The sequence below is a fragment of the Moschus berezovskii genome, chromosome 21, assembly GCF_049115385.1.
Source record: "Moschus berezovskii isolate FMDL1 chromosome 21, NW_MosBer_1.0, whole genome shotgun sequence".
Lineage (NCBI taxonomy): Eukaryota > Metazoa > Chordata > Mammalia > Artiodactyla > Moschidae > Moschus > Moschus berezovskii.
In genome coordinates this window covers 48,320,776-48,344,242 of record NC_142480.1, presented here as the reverse complement: position 1 = coordinate 48,344,242, position 23,467 = coordinate 48,320,776, and the positions used below count along the sequence as shown (strand labels likewise).

At 43.1% G+C, this 23,467-nt stretch overlaps 2 protein-coding genes and 1 non-coding gene across 8 annotated transcripts in view; 1 reads left to right on the top strand and 2 right to left on the bottom strand.

The window, feature by feature from the left end:
* The first annotated feature begins 1,959 nt into the window (after positions 1–1,959).
* Positions 1,960–23,317, top strand: PRC1 (protein regulator of cytokinesis 1). 6 transcript variants are annotated; one of them, XM_055417849.2, is made up of 15 exons: positions 1,960–2,107; positions 7,433–7,565; positions 7,915–8,037; positions 9,548–9,781; positions 10,343–10,513; positions 10,970–11,119; positions 12,018–12,165; positions 12,928–13,064; positions 15,357–15,452; positions 16,862–17,008; positions 17,227–17,337; positions 18,664–18,774; positions 19,834–19,933; positions 20,336–20,377; positions 22,078–22,715. In XM_055417849.2, the coding sequence occupies exons 1-14, from the start codon at positions 2,097–2,099 to the stop codon at positions 20,353–20,355; spliced, it is 1,692 nt and encodes a 563-aa protein (XP_055273824.1). In that variant the 5' UTR covers positions 1,960–2,096; the 3' UTR covers positions 20,356–20,377; positions 22,078–22,715. The 6 variants fall into 6 exon arrangements, with proteins under 6 accessions (XP_055273824.1, XP_055273821.1, XP_055273825.1 ...); XM_055417846.2 differs by having other exon boundaries at positions 19,834–20,010; XM_055417850.2 differs by lacking the exon at positions 20,336–20,377 and having other exon boundaries at positions 22,573–23,317.
* TRNAE-CUC (transfer RNA glutamic acid (anticodon CUC)) lies at positions 11,502–11,574 on the bottom strand. The gene has a single exon. It is a non-coding gene; the product is annotated as a tRNA-Glu (tRNA).
* Positions 17,002–23,467, bottom strand: part of RCCD1 (RCC1 domain containing 1) — a 19,971-nt gene continuing 13,505 nt past the window's right edge. The window contains exon 7 of the mRNA XM_088829617.1: positions 17,002–17,665. Within this exon, the coding sequence (XP_088685743.1) occupies positions 17,634–17,665 (32 nt within the window). The 3' untranslated portion in view covers positions 17,002–17,633. The remainder of the gene's footprint in view (positions 17,666–23,467) is intronic.

The window sequence follows — 23,467 nt, the reverse complement described above, 5'->3', positions numbered from 1 at the left end:
GAAAATGACAATGATGTGTGAAATTCCAAGGAAAATGCATACCTCAAGTGTCTAGCTAGAAGCTTGACAGTATTACACCAAACTAGTGTGCAAGATCAAAGACATTGCTGACAAGACTGTTAGTTTGTAAGAAGAATTACACAGAAAAACATTCTATGGCCAAATGAATAAACGGTGGCAGTGCACTGCACTTAAATTCTAGAACAGTGCAGTTCACTAGGACTATAATATGATCCTTTTGTATACATACATTTCAAAGTGTTTTACATGCTGAGTATGTGCCCTGAATTATCTTCCAACGGTTCTATGACTTGGTTAGCTTCAGAACTACAGTGTAAAGCAATGATAGCAAAATTGTCTTATCTCTGGAAACTTACAACCCTGGCCACCTGTCTGAAGATCACAAGTTTTTGATGCTTTCTGGAAAACTCTCAACTTGATCAAGAGAGCAAGAAAATTTTAAAAGTGGTGCCTGTAGGCCACATAGTGGTGTGAATGTTTGGCACACTGCTAACAAGTTAAAGGACGTTGAAAACAACAATGAAGTTCTTCTGAAAGTGAAAAAAGTGTCATGAAGGTTAAGCAAACAAGCATCCTTTACTTTTCTTTCATGGAAAAGGCAAATGAGAATTCAGACACTACTGTTGGCCAATAAACATGAGGAAAATGTGCAATTTCCGTTATTATCAAACAAGCAACTATTCTTATCAAGCAAAGAAATGTCACAAGGACAGCAGTACTCCACGCTGCTGAGGGTAAGGAGGGTATTCTTCCAGCGAGGATGCCTTGGTGAGGGCAAATTAATAAATACAACCTGTCTGGAGGGGGAGCATAAAGTAATTACACTTCTAGGAACTAACCCTAAGAAAGAATGCAAGATGCCAAGATTGAGGTATGAAAACATTTATTTGTACAAATGACACCTAAATGTTCATCAACTGTAAAAAAGTTGAATTACGAATCTACACGACCATATATTACACAACAATGAAAAAGTGATATGTAAGCATTAAGTGCTTCCCTGGTGGATCAGATAGTAAAGAATCCGCCTGCAATGTGGGAGAACTGGGTTCGATCCCTGAGTTGGGAAGATTCCCTGAGGAGGGCATGGCAACCCACTACAGAATTCTTGCCTGGAGAATCCCGAGACAGAGGACCCTAGCAGGCTACAGTCCATGTGGTAGCAAAGAGTCGGGCACACTCAAGTGAGCTCAGCACACAGCTGCAAGCAACTTTGTCGAACTTTGAGTCTAAATTTTTCACAGGACAATTATATAAACCCTTGTAGTTTTAAAGAAAACCACGATCCAGGTAATCTCATTTATTTACCAATCGTTACCTGGGAAGTCAAAACCCTTTTGGAGATACTTCCTTCTGTAGAACAGCGGTGTTTACCTAGCAGGATGTTTGGGCTTCCCAGGTGGTTCAGTGGTAATGGATCCGCCTGCCAACGCTGGAGAGGCAGGTTGGATCCCATGGACAGAGAAGCCTGGCAGGCCACAGTCCATTGGGGTCGCAGAGTCGTACACTACTTAGCGACTAAACAACAACAAAAATAGGATGGCTGGGAAGATTAAATGAGATCACTAGAAAAGCACCGGCCGGTGAGCAAGGTCCAACGTCCCTCCCTCTCCCCTTTAGGTCCTGCTTTCCTCTATCTAGGGAAACGGCCACCAAAGCTCGGTCTCCAGGACTGCTGCCTGAAAGAGAGAGGGAACATATTAACGCTCCAGGCTTTTCTGTGACTCCTGCTCCCAAGGCGTTTTAAAAGGACCAAGCCAGGAAGACCGGGAGACGCGGCGGTCTCTAGGCGGAGACGCGCACTTTGAAAACCGCGCGCAGTGTGCAGGCCCCCGCCCCGAAACGCAGCGCGCCGGTGGGCGGGGCGAGGGCGGGGCTTCTCGAGGAGCGACGGGATGGGGCACCAATCGCGGGGCTTTTACCGCCTCCGGTTCGGTTTGAAATTCTGCCGAGGCCTAACGGCTCGCGCAGCTGCGACCTGGAGGGACTCCGCTGGTGCTTGCTGGGGGTTGCTGCGATCGGCCCGCGTGGAGAAGGTCGGGGGCCTCGACGCCCGCCCGCTTGGAGCGTCCGTCATGAGGAGAAGGTGCATGTTTGTGGGGGGCGTCGAGGGGGCGCGGGAGGGAGCGACTCCCCTTCTGGGTGCCGGGCGGTGCGGGGTCCGAGGGGCCGCCCTCCACCCGGGGTCGGGGCGTCCTGTCAGCCGCGCCCGAGTGAGGCCGGGAGCGGCCGGGCTCCGCTGGGAAGCTGTGAGCCGGCGCGAGGGCCGCGGGCCGCTGGCGGCGGGGAGGCCAGACCTGACGCGCCCTTTCCCCGGCGGCCTCCGGCCCCCTCGGGTCCAGCCGCCCCGAGCGGGCCAAGCGCAGGTGCCCGGGAAAAGCGGCGGGGTGGGGAGGTCGGTCGGGCCCGCGGCGCCGCGGGTGCGGAGCGGCCGGAGCTGGAGTCCGGGAGCCCCACCCTTTCCGCCCGCCGAGCGTCTCAGGTGCTGCTTATTGGCACCGACGCTTGTTTTATGTATGTCCTAAATTTTTTGTGGTCAGGGTTTCAGTAAAGCGGTCAAGTTTCAAATTTAGCGTTGCATTTCAGTGTCTCAGGGTTGCAGTGTTAATACTTTACTCGAATTGGAAACATAGCTTGGTTTTCTTGCAAGTTCGGAAACTCCCAATTAAGGAATACTTGTCCCGTCGTTTAGCAGCTTTTCAGGCATTGGGCAGAAGGGGGCGGTGGGGGAGAAGGGGGTGTCCGAATTGAAATTGCGACCAGACTCATCACTGCGCCTCTTACCGGCCTTGTAACTTTTGGGCAATGATGTTGAATGTCAGTTTGCTCATCACTAAAATGAAAACAATGCCAGTGCTAGGATTTTTGTATTAAAAGTGATACAGATGTTAACCTTATTTTCTGAAAGTAGTGAATGAAGCATTGTGATAATTCATTATTACATAATTTGTAGTTATTGGTCAAACTGGTTAATGTATGGCTTTGTAAGGTTCTTCCTTCCATGGTTACTGATTCTGACGGTTCTTTTTCAAATGCTTGTCCTTGGGAGAATGGGAATGGAGTACAAATCACTGGTACCACTGGAAAACAGATATTGGGTGTCAGGTTGTGGATGACAACTTATTATTTAAAAGAGAGCACAGTTAAGCTGCTGTGTGTTTCAGCTAATGACACATTCTGAAGACTGGTAAAATTTTAAATGACATTTTACAGAAGACTTTTACTCCCAAGTCCATTAGCAGTAGTTCAGGCATCTACTGTTTTCAAGAAAGTGAATGATGGGGAAGGAAAAGTTATCAATTAACTTTGGTTCCAGCCTGACAGATCTAACAACTGGAATTACTATGCTAACAAAACCAGACTTTCAGGTAATCTGGTTTCAAGTATTCATATTTAAAGAAGACTGAGAAATATGCCTGAAAAATATGGTTATCAGAATGGTCACTGAATTAACTATTGGCTTGATTTCTGAAGCAGTTTGTACACAGGAGCTTAACAAGCTTTTCTAGAAGGCTATTTAGAAAAAAAAATAGGACGGTAGATCAGTGGAATGCTGCCAGAAGGTAGAAAATCATTTAAAGGGCCATTTAGGATATCTTCTGGGCTAGTGACCTAAGAGTCTCGAGACTGGAAAAATTGGCCCCTTTCAACCTCTGTATTCTTGAATGGTATTCTTGTAAGCACCCTCAGTTTTTCAAATGATGTAGTATAAGAAAAAAATCTGAAATTTGCACCTTTTTAGGAATTACCTGAAACCAGTTAGCAAGGCAGTAAGTACATAATTGTACCATGATAATTTTTTTTTACATTTTTTTATGCTTTTAGTTTACTTTTAAAGTTTTATTGAAATACAATTGATTTACAATGTTGTGTTAATTTCTGCTGTATAGCAAAGTGATTCAGTTATACATTATGGTTTATTCCCAGGGTATTGAATATAGTTCTGTGTAGTTCTGTGTAGTTTGAATCTGCTAATCCCAAACTCCCAATCCTTCCTTCCCCCTTGGCAACTGCAAATACGTTCTCTATATCTTTGAGTCTGCCGTGTGTCGTATTTTAGATTCTTGATAGCATGTGGTATTTGTCTACCTTTCTGATTTACTTCACTTATGATAATCTCTAGGTCCATTTGTGTTGCTGCAAATGGCATTATTTTCTTTTTTATGGCTAAGTAATATTCCAGTGTGTGTGTGTGTGTGTGTGTGTCTGTGTATACACACAGCACACCTTCTTTACCCATTCATCTGTTGATGGACATTTAGGTTGTTTCCCACTACTGTAAATAATAGTGCTGTGAACACTAGGGGTGCATGTATCTTGAAATTATAGTTTAGTCTGGGTATGTGCCCAGGAGTAGAATTGCTGGATCATATGGCAACTCCATTTTTTTTTTTTTAGGAACCTCCAAACTGTTTTCCATAGAGGCAGCACCAACTTACATTCCCTCCAGTAGTGTAGGAGGGTTCTCTTCACACCTTCTCCAGCATTTGTTATTTGCAGGCTTTTAATGATGGCTCTTCTGACCAGTTATGAGGTGGTACCTCATTATAGTTTAGATTTGCATTTTTCTACTAATTAGTGATGCTGAGAATCTTTTCATGTGCCTACTGGCCATCTGTATGTCTTCTTTGGGTAAATGTCTATTAAGGTCTTCTGTGCATTTTTTGATTGGGTTGTTTCTCTTTTTTTTTTTTATTGTTGTATGAACTGTTTTGGCAACCCACTCCAGTGTTCTTGCCTGGAGAATCCCAGGGACAGGGGAGCCTGGTGGGCTGCCGTCTGTGGGGTCGCACAGAGTCGGACACGACTGAAGTGACTTAGCAGCAGCATGACCTGTTTGTGTATTTTGGAGATTAAGCCCTTGTCTGTCACATCATTTGCAAATATTTTCTCCCATTCTATAGGTTTTCTTTTCATTTTTTTTATTAATTAGTTTTTGACTGTGCTGGGTCTCTGTGGCTGTTTCTCTCGTTGCGGTGTACACGGTGCCTGGACTTCTCATTGCAGTGTCTCCTCTTGTTGCAGAGCACAGGCTCTAGAGCCTGGGCTCAGTGGTGGTGGCACACGGGCTTAGTTGCCCCACGGCATGTGGAATCTTCCCAGAGCAGGAATCGAACCCATGTCCCCTGCATTAGCAGGCAGATTCTTAACCACTGGACCACCAAGGAAGTCCCAGTAAATTCTTTTAAACACTCTTCATTATGTGTGTATTGATATTGCCATCTGGTATAGGCAACTAGTATTTGTGCAAAAGCTTTTCTGCAACTAGGACAGGAAACCTTTACACTGGGATTTCTTGGCTAGAAAAATGTCTTGGAAATAAGTATATTAAAACTATGGAGAAACTGATGTTCCTGGAGGTCTAGGCTGGTGATTCAGAACCCCTGAATGTGCTGTAACAGAGAGGGGCCAGTGAGAGCCTTGAGCCTCATTTCTTGCACCGAAGAGCTTCAGTGACTTATTCCGGGCCTCCTGGCTGACTGGTAGCAAAGCACATCCAGAGTTTAATTTTATCAGATACTGCCAGCAGTCTCAAGGTGGTGTACTAATTCACTCCAACAAGTAGTGTGTGAAAGTTCTGGCTTTTCTGTATACTCATCAACACTGATTAGGGGTCAATATCCAAAGTATACAAAGATATACACAACTCAACATTAAGAAAACAAACACCCTTACTAAAAATGGGTAGAGGATCTGAATAGACATTTTTCCAAGGAAGACATACAGATGGTCAATGGGCACATGAAAAGATGCTTAACATCACTAATCAAAAGGGAAATGCAGATCAGAACCACAATGAGATAATCACCTCACAACTGTCAGAATGGCTTTTATTAAAGATAACAGATAACATGAATTGGCGAGGATACTGGGAAAAGGGAACCCTTGTGTACTGTTTGTGGGGATGTAAACTGGAGTTAGCCACTATGGAAAACAGATGGCGATCCCTCAAAAAATTAAATATAGAACTATCAGGGACTTCCCTGGCCGTCCAGTGGTTAAGAATCTGCCTTGCAATTCAGGGGATGTGGGTTTGATTCCTGGTCAGGGAACTGAGATCCCATATGTCACAACGAAAAGATCCTGAAGGCAGCAATGAAGATCCCACAGCAACAAAGACCCAGTGCAGCCAAATTTAAAAAAAGAAAAATACAAACTTCCAGTTACAAAATAAATGAGTTACAGGTATGAAATGGATAGTGTGCAGAATGTAGTCAAGAACTAGGTAATATCTTGTATGGTGACTGATTGTAGCTAGACTTATTCTTGTGATCAGTTTGAAATGTATAGAAATATGTTCACTAATATTCACTGTGTTCTCTAGCAGGAATTAACATAGTGTTGTAAGTCAATTATATTTCAGAAACAAGCAAATTCAGAGAAAAAGAGATTAGTTTTAGCTTACCAGAGTTTGGGGGTAGGGGGAAGGAAGAATTGGATGAGGGCAGTCAGAGGTTATAAGATGTCAGGTTTTTAAATAATTTGTATTTAATTAATGTATTTTTGGCTATGTTGGGTCTTTGTTGCTATGTGGGCTTTCCCTCGTTGCTGTGAGCCGGGACAGCACACAGACTTCTCACTGCAGTGGCTTCTCTGTTGTGAAGCGCAGGCTCCAGAGTGCCTGGGCTCAGTAGCTGTGGTGCACAGACTTAGTTGCCCTTGGCATGTGGCATCCTTCCAGAGCAGGGACCAAACCCATGTATTGGCAATCAGATTTTTAACCAATGGACCACCACAGAAGTCCAGATAAATCAATTTTAAGATAAGTAATAGGGATATAATGTACAACATGATCAATATAATTGAAACCACTGTATGTTATTTATGAAAGTTGTTAAAGAGTAATACTGAGTTCTCGTCATAAGAAAAATAATTTTTAAATTTCTTTAATATTTTCCCTATATGAGATGACAGATGTTCACTAAACTTACTGTGGTAACACTTCATGATGCATGTAAATCAAGGCATTGTGCTGCATGCCTTAACCTTATACAGTGCTGTATGTTAATTATAGTGTAATAAAACTGGAAGGGAAAAGATGAATAACAAATCTGCAGTAAACTTCCAGCTGTTTTATAGGAGCTGACATTTTTGTCTGTTTTTCCATAATATACTGCCATAGATAGAATCATAGATTGAAGTCCAGATTCTGAGTATTATTCAAAAGATTAAATTTACACAGTGTAAGATTTAATTTCTACAATGTAACATGATACTGGATTTTGCTTTGCCAGGCTTGTGGTGTTTGTCAGGGGAAGGATAGGGAAGTAGTTAAAGATGAATTAAGTTGAATGCTTATTTCCAATTTTTTTAGCCTTGAGCACACTCAGAAACTAGTTTTAGTTTCTGTAAATACAGTTTTTAGACTGGAGGCAGTGGCTATGTAGCTGGCTTCTCTTTTGCTTTTTAGTGAGGTGCTGGCAGAGGAGTCCATAGTATGTCTCCAGAAAGCCCTGAATCACCTTCGGGAAATATGGGAATTGATTGGCATTCCAGAGGACCAGCGGTTACAAAGAACTGAGGTTGTAAAGAAGCACATCAAGGTGAGTTTAGTAGCACTGGCCTCTTTGCAGTGGGACAGGGGTAAGGATGTTGGTGTCTCATCTAAAATAGCATATAGAAGTGACACTAGGATGTCACAGGCTCCTCCTGGTTTTGTTTGCATGTTTGTTTTGGCCAAGCCATGGGGATCCTAGTTCCCAGACCAAGGATTGAACCTGGGTCCTCTGCATTGGGAATATGGAGTCTTAACCACTGGACCACTAGGGAAGTCCTGTTTTTTTTTAAGTCCTTTCTTAAAAATTTGAAACTGTGAGGTTTTTGGTGTTATTTGTTGTTTGACACCAATGGAGGAAAACCCAAAACTTTATAGCACTGCTTTCTCTCTCACAGGACCTCCTGGATATGATGATTGCTGAAGAGGAAAGCCTGAAGGAAAGACTTATCAAAAGCATAGCCGTCTGTCAAAAAGAGCTGAACACTCTGTGCAGCGAGTTAAATGTCGAGCCTTTTCATGTATGTGGCAGGGTGTCAGGGGATCCTGTTTGAGATTTAGGTGGAAAGTTTCCTTGTAGGGCTGATACTGGACATGAGAAATGGGTGGAACATGTTGCCTGGTTACTTGGTTCCAGCAAAGCCAGCTTTTCACTTATATAAATAAATTGCCCTTTTGAGAGGTGAAACACCTAGGTGTTGCAGTGTTTTCATCAAAACAAATTTCCTATTCCTATCAATTTGTAGGACATAAAATTTTTTTAACTCTGAACTTAGTTAAAAGAGGAATAGATGATATCATTCCGTTCTTTTTTTGAAAGAAAATGAAAAGAGCTACTTAAGAAACAAAAGTGACGAGTGATATAAGGGAAAGTTATCCCCAAAACCTGCCTTGGTGGATTTTTTCATACTTGAAAGCTGCATACCACTGAACCAGCCAGAGTGGCCACGTGAGAAGAAATGTTTCCATAGTAGGAATATCAGGAGAGTGAGGTCAAACCCAGGGATGCTCATCTGTGTTTCTTGCTGAGAGGTTGCTGTCCTTTGCTCCAGCACGAGTCAGACATGAATGCAGACACCAGCAAGCATGACATGAATGACAGAGGGACCCCGAAACATAGCCCTGGTTAGAACCAGTAAAAACAGTGTTGGGATCATAAAAATGAAGACAAATGTGAGGGTTGGGAAGGTAACTAGAATAAAGGTGGGTGCAGGGACAGCACACAGGGGGCTGACGTGGTACCAGTAAGGTCTCAGGTTACAGAAAGAGCTGCCTGGGTATCTAGATGGAGTCAGCCTCGGAGGAGGTCACTGTGTTTAAAGAGTTAAGGATAATAAATATCTTGTAGCCGTGAGCAATCAGGCAGTCTCAGACATTAACACAAATGGAATAAATAATGATTTTGAACAGAGATTCCTTTTTAATTTATTTTTTTAACTGAAGGATAATAGCTTTACAGAATTTTGTTTTCTGAGATTCTTTCTTTAGTCTTTTTTTTTTTAACTTTTGATATGAAATTGGATGAGAAGTTAGGTATTCAGTAGTACATCTCCCTTAAATTATATGACAGTTCCTAGTTCAATGTTGAATAAAATTTATAGGACATATAACTGCTACTTTTTTCTTCTGCTTATCAGTTAGGAGTAGAGCAAGGAGTATAAAATGGACTATTATTGGTTAAGTGATGACCTTCGATTATTGGGATGGTTAAGTGATGTTCTTAGGATTATTGGGATAAACATTTAGTTAGGAGCTAAATAACTATAGCTAACTCAAAGCAAGTTTTTCAACCATTTTTACCTCTGGTAAAATTGCCCTGGTACCTTTCCTTATTGGGGAACTTTGTTAGGGGACCCTCTCTGTGCCATATTCTGTTAGGTTAGGTTATATTCTGTTAGGCTAACAAATCAGTTAACTTATTTGTAAGTTTAACTAAAAGTCTGTCATCCTAGTCTTTTTTTTTTCATCGTCTTTCTCCTCCTTTGAAGAAATCCACTTGGCACCTTAACAGTAGTACATTGTCTCCTACAGGAAGAAGGAGAGACAACAATCTTGCAACTAGAAAAGGATTTGCGCACTCAGGTAGAACTGAGGAGAAAACAGAAAAAGGAAAGAAAACAAGAACTGAAAATTCTTCAAGAACAAGATCAAGAACTGTGTGAAATTCTTTGCATGCCCCATTATGAAATCGACAGCACCTCAGTTCCCAGCTTAGAAGAACTGAACCAGTTTAGACAACATGTGGCAACTTTGAGGGAAACAAAGGTATGCTAACATTGGTGTTTCTGATCAGTTTGCTAAGTAGCATGTAACTCTTTGTGACTCCATGGACTGCAGCACGCCAGGCTTCCCTGTCCTGCAGTTTGCCCAAATTCATGTTCATTCATCCTCTGTCACCCCCTTCTCCTTCTGCCTTCAATTTTCCCAGCATCAGGGTCTTTTCCAATGAATAAGCTCTTTGCATCAAGTGGCCAAAATATTGGGAGCTTCAGTTTCAGCATCAGTCCTTCCAATGAATATTCAGGACTGATTTCCTTTAGGATTGACTAGTTTGATCTCCTTGCAGTCCCAAGAGTCTTCTCCAGCACCACAGTTTGTAAAAGCATCAATTCTTCGGCACTCATCCTTCTTTATAGTCCAACTCTCATACCCGTACATGACTACTGGAAAGACCATGGCTTTGACTATATGGATCTTTGTCAACAAAGTGATGTATTTGTTTTTTAATATTCTGTCTAGGTTTGTCATAGATTTATGTCAACATTCATATGTCCTAAAAGTCATTTGACTTTCCTCCAAGTATCTTATAATCATCTTCTTTCATAGGCATCTAGGCGTGAGGAGTTTGTTAACATAAAGAGACAGATCATACTGTGTATGGAGGAATTAGAGCACACGCCAGACACAAGCTTTGAAAGAGACGTGGTGTGTGAAGATGAAGAAGCCTTCTGTTTATCTCTGGAAAATATTGCAACACTACAGAAGTTGCTCCGGCAGGTAATGTCGCTCGGATTATGGCCTGGGATCTCCACAGTATCCAGCAATTTGGAAAAAAAAACACTTGCGGTTTTTTCCTTTAAGATAAAGAGAGTATTGTATGAAATACAACCTTGAATTTTTTTTTCTTAAACAAAAACCTTAATTTATATGTAGTTCTAAGAATATGAAATTCAGGATTTGGGTGAAAAACTAAGTTATTTGAATTAGTTTAGTGTTTAACTGAAACAATTTTTTTTAGTTAAAATTTATATCCTAATTTTGGAGATCTGAGACCCTACTACCATAATGACAGCCTTATAGTTTGTTTTCAGAAGTCATGAAAACACAGCTCTTCACAGTCTTGTGAAAGTGCTTCTTCTCCATGGGGGTAGAGATGTATTTTTGTGGGAAGCCAGAGGGCCAGCTTTCTCTCTGCTGCTGTCATTGCTGTAACCACTGCTTTCCTTGCTACAGCTGGAAGTGCGAAAATCACAAAATGAAGCAGTGTGTGAGGGGCTGCGTGCTCAGATACGAGAGCTCTGGGATAGGTTGCAAATACCTGCAGAAGAAAGAGAAGCTGTGGCCACGGTTATGACTGGGTCGAAGGCCAAGGTCCGGAAAGCGGTAAGGAACCCTGAGGGCACAGGGTCAGCTTTTTGCTGTCAAGTGTGATGTCTCTGGGGCTTCCCTAGTGGCTCAGTGGTAAAGAATCCGCCTGCCAGTGCAGGAGATGTGGGTTTAATCCCTGGGTCAGGAAGATCCCCTGGAATAGGAAGTGGCAACCCAGTCTGGTATTCTTGCCTGGGAAATTCCATGGACAGAGGAGCCTGGCCAGCTACATAGTCCATGGGGTTGCAAAGAGTTGGAGACAGCTGAGCGACTGAGCATGAGCACACACTGATGTCTTTACTAGCTTCTGCCTTGAGTGAACCTGTTTTTTTTTGTTGTTTTTTTTTAATATTTATTTATTTGGCTGCATCAGGTCTTAGTTGCATGCGGGATCTAGTTCCCTGACCAGGGATTGAACCTGGGCCCCCTGCATTGAGAGCACAGAGTCTTAGCCACTAGACCACCAGGGAAGTCCTGAGTGAGCCTGTTTTTAAGACAAGCATCAGAAAAGGGTGGCAGTAGCCTGATCATCTGTTATTTTTTGTGTCTGTTTCTTAGATTTCTGGCTCCTAGGATATCATTGTTATAGAGTGTTGATTTGCCACTGTGGTTTTGTGTTGTAATTTTATTAAAAAGGGCTTTCCTTGTGGCTTAGCTGGTAAAGAATCTGCCTGCAATGCGGGAGACCTGGGTTCTATCCCTGGGTTGGGAAGATCCCCTGGAGAAGGGAAAGACTACCCACTCCAGTATTCTGGCCAGGAGAATTCCATGGACTATAATCCATGGGGTCGCAAAGAGTTGGACACAACTGAGCAACTTTCACTTCACTTTATTAAAAAGGGGGAAAATATTTTGCAAATTTACATAAATATACAAATATAACAAACACTTTTAACAGGTCTTTTTGTTTTAGCTGCAATTAGAAGTGGATCGGTTGGAAGAACTAAAAATGCAAAACATGAAGAAAGTGATTGAGGCTATCCGAGTGGAGGTGGCTCAGTACTGGGACAAGTGTTTTTACAGCCAGGAGCAGAGACAGGCTTTTGCTGCTTATTACTCTGGTTCGTATAGAAGTGTCACTCTTCATGTGGCTGCTTACTTGTGCTTTACAAGTGCAGACATTCACTAGAAAGTATTTTCTCTGGAACAGAGGCATAAATTTCCAAGCCATTCAGCATAAATTGCCATTCCTGTTCAAATAAGCATTTGCAAATGCTATTGGAAAATGAGGGATCTCTGAAGCAGTAAACTCTGTGGCCTGTAGGTGTGAAGCTCAGGTGCTTACTCTGTGCTGCCAGGTGCAATGTTAGACTCTTTACAGGATTATCTCACTTAATACTCATGTTAAGGGATGAGGAAGGACACCAAGGCACATAAATGTTGCACAGCTTAACCCAGAGACACACAGCAGGTAAATGGCAGAGCCCACTTTTGAGCCCAGGAGTATGCCCCCAAGGGCCCAATGGAATTCTGGTCTGAACTGAATATAAAGGTGCTGCTATGTTTACTGAATTCCACATTTCTGGACATTTTCTGTGACTCAGCCCTCTATTGGGCAGCATGAAAGAAACCTAAGACAAGGCAAAAGATGACAAGTTTTGAGAATCTTAGTCATATTATTCTACACCTTAGTCAGTCTCCAGTCCTACCAGGTTGATGGTGACAAACCTGGCTTTTATTATCTACAGCATACAATTACTCATGTATCACTTTTACTGTAAGGGGGAAAAATCTGCTTCCATTTTAGGGGGATGAGGGATTAGTAAATTGGGATACTAAACACTGGAGGGATTTCTTAAAGCTCCTGGGCCTGTATCTTGCAGAGGACTACACAGAAAATCTGCTCCAGCTCCATGATGCCGAGATTGTGCGGTTAAGAAACTACTATGAGGTTCACAAAGAACTCTTTGAAGGTGTCCAGAAGTGGGAAGAAAGCTGGAGGCTTTTCTTAGAGTTTGAGGTACTGCCCTAGTTTTTGTCTGTTTTCCTGAGAGTGCAGTGTGGTATTAAGAAAGCATCTGTGTGGAATCAGAGCCTGTTTCCTTTGCTCTTTACCAGGTTTTATCATTACATCTGTAAATTACTGCTAGCCCATCTGTATTTGTCAAGCTTAGAAACATGTAAGAGAAAAACCCCAAATTAATTCCTTCAATAAGGCTGAAGTTTCTTGCATAAAGAAAGTCTAGGGATTGGCAGTGCAAGGCAGGTATGGCCGTTCCATAGTTAGTGAGGTCCCAGGCTTCTCCAGTTCATAGCTCCTCCACCACTAAGAGGTGAGTCTTAAGCTCAGGTCCACAGTGGTTCTGGAGCTCCCACCATAGCGTTTCACACAGTGTGTGAAGGCGGGAGCACAAAAGACAGTGCCCCCCACATCCCTCTGAGAGCCTTTCCCAGGCTCTCTTCATAGCTGCTGCTGCTGCTAAGTCACTTCAGTCGTGTCCGACTCTGTGCGACCCCATAGACAGCAGCCCACCAGGCTCCCGTCCCTGGGATTCTCCAGGCAAGAATACTGGAGTGGGTTGCCATTTCCTTCTCTTCATAGCACCTCTGCTTAAATGCCACACCAACTGCTGGCGAGGCTGGGAGAACTGCTGCTGTAGATAAATCCAGGGTCTGTTTCTAAGGAAGCAGAGAAGAGTGGATGTAGGGGCAGGCAACTAACATTCTCTACTGTTCAAATTTTTGCTATTATCTTAGAAAATTGCCTGGTTATTGGGGCACATTTGTGTATTCTGAATTCCTTTTGTTCTGACAGACTTAGCACGAATAGGTTCCCTTAGAGCATTTTAGAGTTCAAAGCTGGGACCAGGTTGAGGCAAGTGAGGCACCTCGGGCATGAAATTCATGAGATTTATTCTGAGGTCCATACCAGTCCTGTTAGAGCTGGAACAGTCCTTGAGCAAATCCGGAGTTTAAATCCAAGTTTATAGGCAGGAAACTAGGACTCAGAAGTAGAGAAAACTGCGTGAGATCTCACAGCTGTTTAAGAGCAGGTATTCTAGGCCTCCATTCCTCCTTACTTCTGGTAGAAGGCAAGGAGGAGGAGGAGTGAAAGTTAGTAAAGAGCTCAACCATAAAAAAGAATGACATTTTGCCACTGGCAACAACTTGGATGGACCTATAGGGTATTATGCTTAGTGAAATAACTCAAGAGAAAAAAACAACTACTGTAAGACACCACTCATATGTGGAATCTAGAAAATAAACTAATGCATATAACAAAAAAACAGATTCACAGACATAGAAACAAACTAATGGTCACCAGTGGGGAGGGGGAAACTGGGACTATTTAGGGGTAGGGGATTAAGAAGTACATCTACTATGTATAAAATAACTAAGCCACTGGGATACATTGTACAGCATGGAACACTATAGAGCACAGCCAGTATTTTATAATAACTATAAATGGAGTATGACCTTTAAAAATTGTGAATCACTGTGTTGTACACTTGAAGCTTATATAATATTGTAAATCAACTATAAAGCTAATAACCAAATATGCAACCCTTGTTTACATGCCAATGTTTAAGGAAAAATAAGAACCTAATCACCATTCCTTTTAGATATGCTTATAGAAAGTTACTAATCAAATAGCCTGGAAAGGAAACAGTTTATCAGTTTGGCCCCCAAATTGTCGAGACTGTTTCTAAACTTTTTTGATTATCTGCCCCATTTTGTAGTGTATTCACCTAATTTGTATTTATAAATTATATACTTACATTACTGTTCTGATATATTGTAGAATGTAACTAAAAACAGAAAAGTTAAAAAGAATAAGAAGCCTAACATTTTATATTTTTGTCCATTTTGTGAGGGTTAATTTAATAAAAATCACATGATCTGTAAACCCTTTCACTGAGCATATTTAAGCTGTGTTGTCTTAATACAGTGGGAGTGGGCAAGTGGGGGAGCCACCCTGCTTGTCCCCCCTCTCCCCCCTTTTCCCTTTGGTGACCTCTGAACCAAGGAAAGGAGCCAGTGACATTGCGCAGTAAATATTAAAGCCTGTCTTACTTTTTAGATGGAAAAGGAAATAGCAGTTTTCCTGCACCCCAGTGTATGACTGTGCATCTCCCTGGGAGTATTCACACCCCACTCCCTTCCTTAGAAAGTCACCATGTCTCACTGCTCAGAGTGGGTGGGGATGAAGACTCTGAAGTCTCCTTACAAATATGCATCCATTTATGAGAGCATGGATTCTAGCAGAAGTGACTGTCAGGCATTTACTCTAATTAAAATGTGTTTTTCACAGAGAAAAGCTTCAGATCCAAGTCGATTTACAAATCGTGGAGGAAATCTTCTAAAAGAGGAAAAGCAGAGAGCCAAGCTCCAGAAAACACTCCCTAAGGTAATATTAGTACTCTTACTAATAATAATTAGTACTCTTGCCTGGAAAATCCCATGGACGGAGGAGCCTGGTAGGCTGCAGTCCATGGGGTTGCAAAGAGTTGGAGACGACTAAGCGACTTCACTTTCACTTTCCACTTTCATGCATCGGAGAAAGAAATGGCAACCCACTCCAGTGTTCTTGCCTGGAGAATCCCAGGGACGGGGGAGCCTGGTGGGCTGCCGTCTATGGGGTCGCACAAAGTCAGACACGACTGAAGCGACTTAGCAGCAGCAGCAGCAGCAAGTTAATATTGTTGCTGAGAGTGTTTGGTGCGTGGCTACAAAATATCTCACTTTTTGTATATCCTTTGCTTTTAATCATTTTGCCCCCAAACTGTATTCTCTTCCAAAGGTTAGGTAAGGATAGTAAGTACATGCTGGGTCTTCCTAGTATCAAGTATTCCTTGATAACTGAGTATCAAGTTTTATTACATTTTTAGGACTGCCACAACAGAGTACCAGAGACCGGGTGGCTTAAACAACAGAAATTCATTTTCTCAGTCCTGGAGGCTAAAAGTCTGAGATCAAGGTGTCAGCAGGGCTGGTTTCTTCCAAGGCTTCTTTCCTGCCTCCACACAGTTATCTTCTCTCTGTATCTCCACACAGTCCTCCTACTGTATGTGTGTGTGTTTAAATTTTCTTACAAAGCTACAGTCATGTTGGATTAGGACTCGCCCTTACGACCTCATTTTAACTTAATTACATCTGTGTTCAAATAAAGTCATGTTCTGAGGTACTGGGGATTAGGACATCAGCATATGAATTTGGCAGGGGGCATAATTGAGCCCATAACACAAGGTGACCTTTTGAGAAAGTGCTTTAGACTTCATTACTATTCTGTATTTTAATAATAATAGTTAACATTTATTGAATTAAGTGCCAGATACTGTCTTAGAGTGCTTTCCATTTATTAATTCACTTAATCGTCACAACATCCTTAAGAGGTTGGTATTATTATTTCCATTTTTACAGATGAGCAAACTGAGGGACTAAGCACTTAAGTACCTTGCCCACCTCTTCAGAGTCAGTAAGGGGTGGATCCCAGGCTGCAGCCCAACTAGTGCTGCTCTGTGAACACTGCCTGCTTAATGTTGCAGGTTCCCCCAGTGCTGCCTCCAGCTTCCGGCACCAGAACTTTAGTGGTCAGGCTCTGGGTTCTCACCTTTTCCCACCTTCAAGTGTATTATGAATGAACCATGCCCAGACTGATTTCTGGCCACTCCGGCCTGTTCCCATATGGGTCCAGCTACCTGAAGTCAGGCTAATGATACTCTGAGTGGGTAATAGGCGTTCTTTGGGAGAATCATTTCTTTTAGGTTTCACATCAAAGATTTGACGTAATTATCATGTCCTTGTTTCTGGTCTCAGTTGGAAGAGGAGTTGAAAGCAAGGATTGAAATGTGGGAACAGGAGCATTCAAAGGCATTTGTGGTGAATGGGCAGAAATTCATGGAGTACGTAACAGAACAGTGGGAGATGCACCGACTGGAGAAAGAGAGAGCCAAGCAGGAACGAGTAAGTGAACCCAGCTTGGGAAGCGGGGAAGAGCAATGAGGGAGCAGCCCATTGTCTCTGCCAGGGCTCTCGGTTAGCTAAAGAAGTCGCAGCTCATGGCAGCTCTTTTTAACTCTGGGTGTAGACACTGGCATTGTATTTCTGGCCCTTCCTCTGCCCCCATCCCAGAGCTGTTCTCCTCCTGGGATTTATCACTCTTGCCCCTGACTTTCACATAGCAACTGAAGAACAAGAAGCAGACAGAGACAGAGATGCTCTACGGCAGTACTCCGCGAACACCCAACAAGCGGCGAGGACCGACACCCAGCACTCCAGGCAAAGTGCGCAAGGTAACGCGGAGCTGCCTGAACTGCTGGTCTTTGATGTGTGTCAGATGTTGGATCCCGGATTAAACTCAGGGGGTGTAATGATGAAAACCTTCAGAGGTTCATTCTGTAATTCCAACAAGTGACCATGGCACTGTGTGAAAGAAGACTTTAATGCTTGGCAAATAGAATAGCTAGTACTCCTTAATCTCTAGAGCAGGAAATCAGGGAGTCCGTCCTTTCCTTCCTTCCATCCTTTTTTTTTTTTTTAAACTTGATGAATGGAGCGCTATTTTCCTCTTTGCTACTCAACTCATACTTTATAACATATAAAATGTTTTTAAAAAGTCACCTATAAAAAAAAAAAAAAAAAAGTCACCTATAATGTATAACTCCAGGAGCACCAATGAGAATATTTGGTGTTTTTCCTGATTTTTATAAAAAGCTTTTAAAAATAGTGTATTTTCATAAAATAGAGATCACATATATAATTTTGATTTCTTCTTTTTCAGAGAATTAAACTTTCTTTAAATATGCTCATTATTAGCTGTTATATTCTATTTTTTGGACATTCTGTCATTTATTAAACTAGTTCCCTATTGTTTGATATTAGGTACTTAATTTTTTATTAGGAAAATAATGTGATGAAATTTTTAGAACATATTATACATTTTTACCCATCACACCCAAGGTTTCCCTTTGCCCTTTTATATTCTTTTTGCTTTCCTTACCTATCCCCTCCAGCTCCTAGCAACTACAGCTTTGTTTGCTCTGTTACTGTTGATTAGTTTGCATTTTCTAACATTTTATAGAAATGGAATCATAGTGTGTATACTTCTATGTCTGGCTTTTTTCATCTGTGTTATGTCAGTAGGTTACTCTTTTTATTGTTGAACAGTATTCCACTGGATGTATACCACGATTTGCTTACCTAGTTGCCTGTGTTGATGGATATTTAGCTTATTTCTAGTTTTCTGGCTACTACACATAAAGCTGCTGTAAATATTTATGTGAAAGTCTTTGTATGGATATATGCTTTCATTTCTCTTGGGTAAATACCTAAGAGTGACATGGCTGGGTCTTAGGATAGTTGCCTGTTTAACTTTTCAGAACAAAATGTTTGTCCCATTTTGCAATTCCATCTGCTGGATGGAACACTGAACACTTTTCTAGACTGCTTCCCGTCCTCAATCCTCTGTAGTGTTCAGTTCAGTCGCTCAGTCATGTCCGACTCTCTGCGACCCCGTGAATCACAGCACGCCAGGCCTCCCTGTCCATCACCAACTCCCGGAGTAGGGATGGGTTATTCAGCCCGTTGTCTCATGTCAGTAATCTTGTTTCTTTTTCTAGCTGAACACTACCACCATGTCCAATGCTACGGCCAACAGCAGCATTCGGCCTGTCTTTTCAGGGACAGTCTACCGCTCTCCTGTGTCTCGACTTCCACCTTCTGGCAGCAAGGTCAGTATGCTCTGTGTACAATCACATCTATAACACCGGCCTGGCCTATGCACTCCAGGGTCTGTTGGGAGGCAGAGATACCGAATACTATCCTCTGGACTGAGAAGGAGCTTTGAGACCGAAAAACAAAGCAGGTAGCTTCATAAAGTGCAATTATGAAGTTTACTGTGGGTAATTTACCTACAGGCAGGATCGGGTGGACAGTGACCCAGAGGCATTTGCATCTGCACTCAAGCACCGAAACGGGTACAGAGGGATTTAAAGGGGCCAAAGCTAAAAATGTAGACACATCTGTAGGACACATCTAGGAGCAGCACGTCTGTACTGATAGGCACTGCGCAGTTTTCCTTCTCCCAGGGTCTCAAGACCACCTGCGTCAGCAAAAGGCATTCTTCAGTTTTCATATCAGGTGAAGGCAAGGGTCAGACTTGATAGGGACTTTGTCTGGCTTGGGCACATTCCTTGTGCGTAGATTGAAGGTCAGTCATGGAGGACGGGGAGAGGGTGGGACTGCAGGCCTAAGGTGGAGCTGACAAAAAGGAGTCAGTGTGGTTCAGCCACACAAGGCCCCACTGACTTGTTCCAGTTTCTAAGATCCTTGCATCTGATTATCATTGAGATGCCGAGAGTTACCAGATGGAAGCTGGCTAGTATCTCCCAGACTGAATGAGAGGAGAAGAGTGGCCACCCTGAGCCCTGACCAGTGGGAGCACGGGGGGCTGGGGACTGAGGTCTCCGTAGGCCCGGTCGAAAGCCTGGTCTTCAGTGCTGCTGTGTGAGGTCCCTGCATGTGGGTTCCAGCCCAGTTACACTGGACGACTAGGTCCAGACAGGAGCTCTCACCCCAGGGGAGGGGTGAGGAGTATGTGCTAAAATGTATTGTCTTTCCAAGTGTTCTGCAGACTATGCTCAAGGGTTCTGCAAATCATTAAGAATTTATATTTGTTAAACCAGAAGAATAGGATTACAGACACATGAATAAAGATGGTGTCAGCCTTTGATAATTTGTGTATGTGTGGTCATTATAAGGGTGATACATTGAAGGATCTTTCTTTACAGCCAGTCATCACTTCCACCTGTTCAGGGAAAAAAACACCCCGTGCCGTCAAGCATGGAGCCAACAAGGAGAACCTGGAGCTCAATGGCAGCATCCTCAGCGGTGGGTACCCTGACTCGGCCCCCCCACGGCGCAACTTCAGCATTAATTCTGTTGCCAGCACCTATTCTGAGTTTGCGGTAATTCACCTTTTCTAATATCTACCAGTCCCTGGGGAGCACACAGTTGGGGCAGAGGGGGCGTCTCCCCAAGGGCACCCAGGCTGTTAGTTCGGACGGATCTTTGGAGGCTGAGAATCCCTTTCCTGACATGACCATGGCATGAGGTGGGGGTGGTTAAAGGGTGGTATACAGGAAAAAATATGGCAGCAGCAACCAGACATTTAACCTGGATCCTTCTGCTTAAGAAATACCATTCCCTGGCTGCAGGAGGTGACCTTTCTAATCATTGCCCTGGTGCTCTCTTGGTGGAGTCTTGGTAATTGTCTTAATTCTTTGTTCTTAGAAGGATCCGTCCCTCTCTGACAGCTCCACTGTTGGGCTTCAGGTCTGTATGGCAACCACTGCATGTCCCATGTCCCTTTTCCAAGCTGATCTGTCACCTGCTGGCTTCATTCCCATGTGGGCACAGGGCTGCACTAACCAATAATCTTAGCTGTACTATCATAAGACTTTTTTTTTTTAACAAAGGAAGCAGGAATCCCTAATAGATTTCAAAAGTAGTAAATATCTGACTTAAGTTCCCAACAGACTGACTAAACAGACTAACCTGCCGATTAACTTGTTCAGACTTGGATTCTCAGCCCCATCTAAAGTTAGGCAAAGTTTTTTTATCTTGGACTTCACAACAGAGAATTTCGATCCTCCCCAGTTGTGACATTAAGGGCCTCCAGTGTGCTAGAAAGAAGAGAGGCCCCATCACATGGGGAGGGGAGCCCCAGCTGTGTGCTGCCTAAAAGGTTCTTGGCCTGTGTGCTGATTATTTCCTGGAGTATATGTCTTACTAACCCCTCAGAGCTGCACTGCCAACCTTCTGTCTGCTCTGGGCTAGCCCATGCTCATTTCTTTGCCTTTGCTTATTTCTACCACATTGAGCTGCTAAAGCACATAGGAGGCATTGGAAGAAAGCTGTTTTTTTCCCACAATGCTCATCAGCTCCTAGTAACCTACTTCACACTTACCAACACTTAACTGCAGTGCCTGCTCCTTAGTGATGTGTTCGCTCTTCCCTGAGTATTTAACGATTGAGAGGCAAGGCCATCCTTCACCACTGTGGGGGATATTGAGTGAAAGGCTAGGGCATCAACTGTCTTACTGCAGTAATAGAGAATGTGACAGCTGCCCAAGGCTACAGCTCATTTTGAGCTCTGAAGCTCGCTTTATATTCTTTTACTTTTGTCAAGTTACTTTTTTTAAGAGCTGTTTTTATTATTATTATTTTTTTGGCTGTGCTGTGTGGCATGTAGGATCTTAGTTCCCCAACCAGGGATTGAACCTCAAGTTCAGTCTTAACCACTGATCTACCAGAGAAGTCCCTATCAAGTACTTGACTGTTGTGGTTCTACCTACAGAAGTGGGTACTTGTCACTGTGGCTAGCTGACTGTGGGCCACAAAGTCCAGCTTTCTCTTTCCTATTTGCTCAGCCAGCCCCACTTCATCCACTTGGTGCTCACACAAACCTGCCTTTGGCTCGGTCAGGAAGGCTCTTCTGCTTTTGGCTGTCGTGGCTGTAGGCTCCACCAGGCAGCACTGAAGCCAGTAGACTAACCTCTGCTAACACCTGTCCTTTCTCACTGGTCGGCCATGCTTTGTCTTCTGCTTCATTACCATGTGCTCCAGCATGAGATGACATCACCAGCAGGTTAACAGGCCCTCAGCCCCAGGGATTGGTAGATATACACTCTGGCCCGTTGTTTCATAAAGGGCTCAAAAGACCAAAGCTTGTTGCCTATCTAGCTTGACAACTCAGAGTACTTGGTGAAGTCTAAGGGATTTCTCTTCTGTGAGGTTTTAACAGAATGGACTGGCTGAGGAAAGCGATCAAGGGGCATATATGTACCTGCTTAATCTGTGACTAAGCATTCCGTTCCCTTGGATTCCTAACACAGCCTGTGCTGGGCTAGGGCCCACCGTCTTAGAGAAAAGCCCTGAGGGCCGTGTGCTGACATTCACTCGTGCTTACTTAACCAGGGTAGGGCATGCATGAGGGGGCAGTACTGCCATTGATGTTATTTATTTTTCAACAGCGCGAACTTTCAAAGGCTTCCAAATCTGATGCTGCTTCCCGAATCCTCAATTCAACCAACATCCAGTCCTGAGAAGCCCTGATCAGTCACCCCTCTGAAGTTTTCTGTGCCTAATTATACAGGGTGGCTTTAATGTTTCTTCAGTTTAGATGCTTGAAAGCCTGGACACGTTCCATTACCATGAGTCTAACTTAGAGAAGTGAATGAGTTACAGTTGAAAGTCTATCATAAGCTTAGTGCGTCCTCAGACATTTGGTTTTATTTTGACTCAAGAAATACATTAAAACTTAGTTCATAGCAGTAAGTGTAAATTTTAGTATATGGAACTGAATTTCTTTTCCTGCCCCATAACTGTACTTGCTGAAGCATGATCAAGGGCTTGTTATATTTCACCTTTGTGTAGGAAAATGACTGTGTCCATCCTTGGGGTATGGGACATGAAGCAGTTTTTTGTCTGTACACTTATAGTTAGCAATTAACATCTTTTTTGTTTAGGGATGTTCAATTAATGCTACAGCTTCAATAGCTTTGCTCTCACCTAAAGGCCTGTCCCCACCACACAGGACAGCCTTCCTCCTGATGAAGATGTCTGTGTGTCAGAAGTTGGGATGGCCTGACTCACTGCCAAAGAGGTGACAGGGAGGCTGGGAGTGCCTTTGTTCAGTCGTGTACAGTTTTGTCATGTGGGGCGATGCTGTGGGTCGGGGGGGCCGGTGTGTGAACACACTTGCTTGTCTGAACTCTACTCTCTGGGTCCAGTTCCCCTATCCCTGCACCCCTGTGCCCGAGTCCCTCTACCCTCTGCACTTGGTAGCCAAGCAGGGAGGCTGTTTGGTGGGTTGGGCCGTTCCTATTCCTGTCGTGGAGACCTGGAACTTTGCACATGTCAGTACTGGGGAGTTGTTCCTGCCATAGCGTCCACGATGAGGCTCCTTCTTTGCCTACCCTATCGATCACTACTGCGCTCCCCGAAGCACTATTATTTATTCTCCCTCTGCCTGCACCCCTACTACTGTCAGCACAGTAAATGGTTCTTGGAAGCTTACAAGTGTGGATTTGGTCTGTTAGTCATGCGTCTACATGTACTGATTTTAAAATATATTCTTAAATTAAAATGTATACTTATATTTCAGAAATAATTATTGTAGTGGTGTTTTCATTGTTCCCCAATCACTTTTTGGTTGGTTTTTGTCTGAAAAACAGGACTAAAAGAACATACAAGAAATTTTTAGTCAGGAGCATGATTTTTACTTTGAGTGTTTCTAAATTAAGAACATCTCTTGTCCTGAGAAAAAGTTTTCTGAGAGAAACAAAAAGCCTAACTCGCAAGTTTTCATTGCTAGTCTCTGTGTACAGCTATATTTTCTTTTGTGTAAATACCTAGGAGTGA